At 36.7% G+C, this 8459-nt stretch overlaps 1 protein-coding gene across 7 annotated transcripts; it reads right to left on the reverse strand.

Annotated features, from left to right (window-relative positions):
- Positions 1–4468: 4468 nt before the first annotated feature.
- On the reverse strand, positions 4469–7812 carry LOC136218700 (uncharacterized). 7 transcript variants are annotated; one of them, XR_010683889.1, is made up of 10 exons: positions 7663–7812; positions 7417–7567; positions 7179–7270; positions 7021–7091; positions 6867–6933; positions 6454–6536; positions 5938–6069; positions 5683–5763; positions 5303–5597; positions 4469–4964 (listed from the first exon to the last, which is right to left on the reverse strand). XR_010683889.1 is itself a non-coding variant. In XM_066005759.1 (9 exons), the coding sequence occupies exons 6-9, from the start codon at positions 6494–6496 to the stop codon at positions 5542–5544; spliced, it is 312 nt and encodes a 103-aa protein (XP_065861831.1). In that variant the 5' UTR covers positions 6497–6536; positions 6867–6933; positions 7021–7091; positions 7179–7270; positions 7417–7567; positions 7663–7812; the 3' UTR covers positions 4470–5541. The 7 variants fall into 7 exon arrangements, 4 of the variants coding, with proteins under 4 accessions (XP_065861831.1, XP_065861833.1, XP_065861834.1 ...); XR_010683888.1 differs by having other exon boundaries at positions 5061–5597; XM_066005759.1 differs by having other exon boundaries at positions 4470–5597.
- Between the last annotated feature and the right edge of the window lie 647 nt (positions 7813–8459).

Genomic DNA, 8459 nt, shown 5'->3' on the forward strand with positions numbered 1-8459 from the left:
TTAGGTCTTATTATGATCTTGTTCTTGATGATTGTAATAGGTTTATTCATTCGTTTAATGATATTAGTATCATTTTTGCTAGTCGTTCTGCGAATAGTGTTGTCCATGAATTTGCAAGGGCATCATATTCTATGTCAAGACTGATGGAGTGACATACTAGTCCTCCAGATTTCATTGTGCAAGCCTTGTATTTTGATTCTATTTAATGCATGATCTTTTCTTTTAAAAAAAACACAACATTTGAATTGACTAATGTGACTATTATTTGAATATTAAAGCAGACATTCTTAATGAGTTTGTTAATAAATAGAGTAATTTCGTGCATTTTGACAAGTTTTTTTATGATTGCGTTAGTAACGCAGTAAGCATTTTATAAGGTTGTTTGTGGTTAACTTTAATGTAACAGACTTAGTTTTATTATTTTTGTCGGTTATTTGTAACTGTGTTAGTAACAAAATTAATAATTTAGACATAACTGGTACTTGGAAGGTCCAGTGTAATACTCTTCATGTTCCATAATAGATGTCTTTTAAGATTAATGCACAAGAATTAAGAAATACAATTAATTTTAACTAAAAGACTTTATCACTCTTATATTAACTATATCCACTAATTAATTTTTATCTATTCCTAAAGTAAAAAGACAATTTAAATATGGATATATTTGGTAAAAATCAATTAATATGCATAAACAAAAAAAAAAGTTTTCTAGAAAGACATCTATTGTGGAACAGATGAAGTAGTTAATAACAAACCAAATAATAGTAAACCGGTTTGTACAAATTCTCTGTTACGTAAATGTAAGATCTTAGTTGGAAAGTTAAAGATAAAATTTTATCATTTTGTATGTTAAAATAAAAATACATTTCCCCAAAACAATAAAATGTTAATTACAATGAATATTATAACGGTAAATTTGAACTTTATCCCAAATCTTTATAATAACTTTACATATCAAAACAAAAGTAATAGAATGCTAATTACAATCAATATTATAAAGGTGTTGTTATATACAGCCTCAAATTCCCATCCCCAACCATGTGAAAGGACGAAAATACCCTTTCATGGGTTTTGGGTAGGAAAAGGCTATTTTTTTTGCCTTTCCGATACGCGGGCGTATGGCTATCACGCCTCACCATGTGGTCGGGCATGATAGCCACACGTCCCACCATATGGTCGGGCACCCGACCACAAGGTGAGGCGTATGGCTATCACGCCAGACCACACGGTGAGGCGTGATAGCCATACGTCCCACCATGTGGTCGGGCGCCCGACCACAAGGTGAGGCGTATGGCTATCATGCCCGACCACACGGTGAGGCGTGATAGCCACACGTCCGACCGCATGGTGAGGCGTGATAGCCACACGCCCGACCGCACGGTGAGGCGTGATAGCCACACGCCCGCATGTCAGGAAGGCAAAAAAAATAGTCCGTTATCCGATTAAACCCGTAAATACCTGTAACTTGCTCAAACTACACAATTGTACTTAAAACCTATAAATACCGGGAAAGTTCAAGCTCAATGAACCCCACATTCAGAAGAAGCTTCAGGCAGTCAGCAAAGCCAAAAGGTAAAGGGTAAAGCTAAAGAGCATGAAGCCCAACTCAACTACAAGAAGAAATAGCTTTAGCCTGACTAGGATAGACTAGATTCAATTTTCTTTGTTAAACTTGTAGTCTTTCCCTTATGCATTTTTTTGTGTGCTGACCTGAACAAAACTATCCATGCATCTATCTTTTAAATTAACCAATCTTATGTAATGCTTACTTATGTTTTGTATTGAATAGTTAAACGCATCTTCACTAAATCAACTGTGCTACTTGTCTCAATTGCTTTATGGTTGCATGCTGTGTTGATCAATATGTTGACCTCTTTTATATGTCTTCTTAAACACATTGAACAAAGAAATACTCAGCGCTCTCTGATATCTAAATCTTCCGCATAAACTGAGTTAAATAGAATATGTTCCATGAGCTGACCTAATTCTGAAAACTGGCCTTAGACTTACTTGATTAAACCTTAAAATGTTTAAAGTAAATCTAGGTCAGCCGCTCAACCCTTACGGGGGAGTATACTGAGTAAGATAGGGTCAACTATCATGGGAGAGCTCAACACTGAGTTCTTGCCTGAATATTTTTGCCAACATCAAAATGGGGGAGTTTGTTGAAACACCTTTCCACATGATTTTGATTTGACAAAATTATTTAAGTAATTGATAAAAAATATTCTAACACATTAAATTTAAATGCTTTGATTTATGTATACTAATGTGTTTGTTCAATGTTGAGTTTATTTATCTATAAGACATTAAGATATAAAGTCTAAAAGCCCATGAGTGGAAGTCAAGCCCAAGTCAACATAATCAAGACCTCACGGCCCAAAGAGATGAAACGTAGCCGTTTCAAGCAAAACGACGACTCAACATGAAGAAGGATCGAGAAGCCTTCTAGCAAAAGCTTCAAGAGGAAGCTGCTGAGTCAAGCGACAAGCAGTCAGGACAGCGGCAGACAAGAATCAACTTCTAGACAAAGTATTTCTACTTTGGGTAAAGTTCAGAAGGCGCAGGAAGCTGTCTGGAAGACTTTGCCTAAAATGTCGAAACATTCTGTTTGCCAGACGAAAAGTTGTCAAGCACTACCGTGGACAGAAGATGCAAGAATCTCATTGGCCAACGACACTGAGCGCGTACTGAGTGACAACGACAGGAAGCCGTTTCCCTCCAACGGTTATTTCGAAATTCGAAATGACCAGGTGCCTCAAGTGTCACTATAAATAGGCCTCTCATTTGCTTCATTCGATGTAGATCTTCAATTAGCCGAAACGCTGTCCAAATTCATACACGAAGTTCTGTGAGAAAAGCAAAGCAAAAACCTTACACCAATTTCCATATTATTGTGTAAAAGTCTAGAGTGATTTTCAGTCATCTAAAGTGTCTTAGCAATTGTTGTTTAGGACAAACACTTTATCATTTCTAGAAGAATAGAAAGGAGAGGCTGAGTACTCGGTTATAGTACTCAGCGGTAGATATAGGAGTGAGTAGAGGTATAGAGGAAGGTACTCTTGTATACTCAGCTTCTATTGTAAAAGGTTTCGTGCTCTACCTTTAAAGAGCTCAGTAGAGAATTCGAAATGCTCGGAACGAGTTCCGGGGACTGGACATAGGCGGAGAGGCCGAACCAGGATAAGTCTGCTGAGTAATATCTTTCTAACTCTTAAACTCCTTTACATATTGCTTGCTATAAAACTGACTAAGTAACGAGCTCACGCTGAGTTAAGTATACTAAGAAGCTGAGTTCAGGAATAGACTCTAAGTGCTATTTCCTGACTCAAAGAAAGAAACAGACTTAGTCACAAGTTGACTAAGCTTGTGTCTTCAAACTGCTTAGTCACGCTGTGTAAACCTTTTCACAAGAAAGGAAGTCAGCCTTAACGGACAAATTTTTTAAATAGTTCCTATCTCCCCCCCCCCCCCCTTGGAACTAACTTTTCACATTATAAGGGACCAACAAGTGGTATCAGAGCTTAAAAGCTCACTGTGCAAGGTTTAACTACCTTGAGCTGATCCCCACTATGGCTGAGAACAGCACTCGGTTCCTCCCAGGAAATCAGACAACTCAGATTTTACCTGAGGGGCTGTCCATTACTCGGCCTCCTCTATTCTTCGGGTCTAACTATACCTTTTGGAAGAATAGGATGAAAAATTTCATTCAGGCAACAAATATGAGTGCATGGCTATCTATAGTCCAAGGCCCATTTGTTCCTGTTGAAACTATTGACGGCCAAACGGTTGTTAAAGCTGAGACTAGATGGACAGAATATGATCTCAAGAAGCTACAAAATCATGCTTCGACTATAAACATGCTTCACTGTGCGTTAGATGCTGCAGAGTACAATAAAATTTCAGGTTGTGAGTCAGCGCAGGAGATCTGGAAGAAGCTGGAGGTTACCTATGAAGGAACCAACAAGGTGAAGGAATCCAAGGTCAACCAGCACATGAGGTTGTACGAGCTGTTTGAAATGAATGATGATGAAGGAATCTCTGACATGAACGCAAGGTTCACAAACATAATCAACGAGCTCAAAAGACTTGAAAAGATCTTCACTGAGGAAGAGCAAGTCAAGAAGCACTAGTACAGAAATGGCCTATGGCCACGGTCGTTTACCATCATTAGCCACGGTTGTACGACCGTGACCAAAAGCAGCGTGGCAAATGCTTGGCGTCTTTAGCCACGGTTGGTGGACCGTGGCCAAAGGGGCATTAAAGTCGGTTTTTACGTATAACTGACTCTAATGCCTTGCGTTTTTACCACGGTTGTTACAAACAACCGTGGCTAAAAGCGTCTTTAGCCACGATTGTTTGTAACGACCGACTCTAAAGCTCTGAGCATTAGAGTCGGTTATTGTCCTACTGTATTACTGTAATTAATAGTAAACGAGAATTAGTTACCCATTCTAGCAAATCCCATACTGATAGCAACACAATCAAACAATTTAAAATTCACCAAAACAGCCAAACACCAAGAAATCTCAAATATAAGCAATTCCTGAAGTTGACATTGAATAACAACGAGTCTAAACGAGAGATCTAAACCCTCAATTTTTTCTATGAAGGTCTTGCAACTATTCAATACGCTAACAAAATTTTCGATAGAACTGCGAGCTACTCACTACAACTTCAATACGTAACTAGAGCCTGTAGCTCAAGTTGGGAACCAGGCTGGCTTCCGTCTGCAACCTTTTCAGCTTTCACCCTAAGTTTTTTCAATTGCTTCTTCCTCCCCTGTACTATTTCAGACTTTTCTTTTCTCTTCTTCTCCAACTTCTGAGTAAGATGGTATATTATAAACTGATAAATAAGGTCTAGCTAATAATAAGACGCTTCTCCGGCTTCTAAGTAAGATGCTTCTTCCTCCCAATCGTGCAAGTGCAGCTTCCTCATGCTTTGTCTTGTGTGGGATCATTCTGACATTAGCAAATCAACCATTATCTCAGATTCTTCAAAGCTTATAACCACAAATTTAAGAAAATTAGATGATACAATAAACAAATGCACTTAACCGTTATCTCAGATTGCAACTGTAGGAAATATCCACCTCAATTTCAATGGTCAAAGTCGACCAACTAAGTTAATCAACAGGTCACCAAAATGACTATAAGATCATCATTACTTTCCTTTCTACTATAAGATCATAATTCCTTTGCTTTCTACTTATATGACTACCAAGATCACATGATTCATTAACCCATTCATCAGATATTAATGGATTGACAAGAAAATTTCTTTTTCAACCTAAACAAACCTGCTATAAAATAGACCACTTCATGAAAGCTTTTTCCTCTACCCTTGCACATCACAAAGGATAGAGGCTCTACTTTAGCTGCTCACTTTATATTAGGAGGATTTTAGCATCATTTGATGTCTTTGCAAGATTTGACGCTGGACAAAATGCAATTCTTTCTACATAAAGATAAAAGTGGACATATAAAAGAACAGAATTTCTGGTCCCTTCGCTCAAAGTGCTTTTCCATGATGCAGTATTCAATTGGACCCCACTCTTCTGATTCGAAACAGTTTCCAAGTGCAACTTTGTATAACTACCATAATGCAACAAGCAGTTAATATCATCATATGAAGGGAACTATACACATTAAAGAATTGAAGCAATCAATAAACGCAAACCTTGGCAGTGTCTGTTAAAAGTTATGTTCCAGCAGGGTACGATGCATAAAATTGATCCCCTTGGAATACCCAGTTCAAGTTCTGGAAAAAAGAACCCAACATATTGATATTTTAATCATCTTGTAAACAATTTTCAACTCTAAATTGCTTATTCTAGCTCTATATACCAACAATGGTTAAAACAGAAAGGAAATGATTCATTTATAGAAATAAACCATAGAAAAAACAATCTGTATGCTCAACATAGAAATAAACCATTCACATAGGCGTAGTTCACCAGAACAGTAAAGCAATAGAACCCAGTGTAAGAAATGATTCTTCGAAACTTCCGAATCTTCAGAATTTCATTAAAGCCATTGAGAAGCCTCATAACCGGGCAAGGTGTACCTGAAATGTAATCATTGAGATATTGAATCGAACAGCTTACGGGCATAGAAATACATGTGATAACACCGGAATAAAAGACTTGAAGCCCAAATTACTAACTTGAAAATGTGAAAGAAAACAAAGAGTTATGATTTTTACAAAAATTAGGGAATGCTCTACTAGAAAAGCATCCACATTTGAACAGCCATTTACTAATTCAAATAGCTGCCTATATATAATAGGTACACTTCACCTCTAATATAATATAAATAACCACAATGTTAGCTAATTAAGTGAAGTAAAATTGGCGTAGCAACTGAACTTAACCCATGAACTTCAATTTGTTAGCAAAGAAATATTATTGAATTGAAGGAAAGAAATAGAAACAGTGTAGAAAGAACTCACCCATGGCTCTGCTTCGTCTATCGACCTCAATCTGGTCACTCATGATGGATTGCTAGTTGGCTGCCAACCCCAAACTTGAGCTTCTACAATGTATATTATATTGTTACACATAAGCATGCAAGAACAAAAATAAAAAACAGTAACAAGAAGTCCCTATATCCCTATAATAGATCTTTAGGCACATAGAAATAGGAGAACATGTTAATCCTTTTGTGTCAAATGGCAAGCATGTAAAATTGCATCTCTCGTTACACCAAACAACAAAAGGAAATCCCTTATTGCACGAAAACAATGAAATATATATATATATATATATATCTCTTTTAACTGAGTTTCTAATTCCGTTTGAATAACTGTACTTATAACTTACATATTTGTTTGATATTTGTTGTGTTTTGAACATAGCAAAATACCTATAAAGAGCCTTGTTCTTGTCCTGGTTGATTAGACAAAATCTCACCCTATAATCGGTCTTACCCGCTAAACAAAACCAAACAGAAAAAAATAATCAATAAGGAGAGAATGGAGAATGGAAGCAAAATTATGAAAGAATGGAGCAAAAATTACCTTGTCTTCTGCTTGTATTTAACTTGAAAACGCTTGTAGTAAGCTTTTGACTTCTGGGACTTAATGAACGCCTGCAATAAACAAAAAAATTCTATAATTTCCGCAGAAAAAAGAGAGCAATACGAATTAGATTGGGGTTGTGAAGCCGAAAGGCTTACCATTATGATGCAGATGCCCACAGTAGCAGTTGCTATGCTTGCTATTGTAAGAGGAAGAAAAGGGCTGCTCTATTAAATACCATAATAAAGCCCTGAAACAACCATCAAAATCATTTTATTGGAGATATTTATGGTTTACACTATAAAAAGAAACTAAGTTAAAGACATTTTAACTCAATTCTCACAAGTTTTAGTGAAAGCAAATCATATAATTTATGAATTTCACAGATTTGCTTACTATAAAACCCAGAAACATGCTTCAACAAAGTCAATGAAATGCATCCGCAAGTCACCAATAACTCAATTGTTATCAAGTCAGCTCTAGTGAATGGCTCATCTGTAAGAAGCTCCTTCCAGTTCTTGGTCTTGATGTTTAATTCTTTAACTGCCTATGAAATAAAAAGCAAAGAAATAAAAAGCAAAGAAATCAAGACTTATATAAAATAAATAACTACTCATCCTATGAATCAGGTATAGATCAAACCTCATAGCAGAAAACAAACGAAACCGAGAATGAACCCAGAAACCTATCGAAACGCAGAATGAACAAAAGGAAGAGAAAAAAAGCAACGAAACCCAGAATGAACAAATCCAGAACGAACTATCGATTGAAACCCATAATACGAATGAAACAAATAAAACCCACAAACTTTCAAATGAAACCCAAAACACGCAACTGTTAAGCTCAAAATATACCTAAAATATCATTAACATTTACATCATTACTATTATAAATTTATGTTGTTTATATCTGTTTAGATTAGTTTTACTCTCAAATATCTTTCTTTCTTGCAAGGTACCTAAATATTTGGTAAAATCCAAATATGAACGAAAAAGGATCAAAAACAGAAGAAAAACCCTACAAAAGGAGTCAAAGACGACGTAAATCAAAAGCGCCAAGTCAAGAACACGAACGAGAGCAAAGAAGTGAAAAACACAGCATGCCGCGACAGCGAATCCCCCACCCACGGCCGCGACACGCGTGGTTCAGCTACTTCCTCCCTTCGTCCAAAGCTCAACTTAATGCTCCCCCATTCACGGCCGAGGATTCCCATTCTCGGTAAGTGCAGAAATTCTGCCAAAGTGCATTTAACACATGTTGAAATCCAAGAAACGCGTTCGTTCAAGTGGATAAAGACGTCCTTTCACAACGGACACGACTCTTAACCAACGGATACAATTTTTCACAAAAGACACATCACTTCAATCTCAACCCTTTAACATCTATAAATAAAGAGTTGATGTTGAGAAAAAGTGATGCAATGTTATATAATATAGATA

The sequence above is a fragment of the Euphorbia lathyris genome, chromosome 2 (genome assembly GCF_963576675.1).
Source record: "Euphorbia lathyris chromosome 2, ddEupLath1.1, whole genome shotgun sequence".
In the NCBI taxonomy this organism is placed as follows: domain Eukaryota; kingdom Viridiplantae; phylum Streptophyta; class Magnoliopsida; order Malpighiales; family Euphorbiaceae; genus Euphorbia; species Euphorbia lathyris.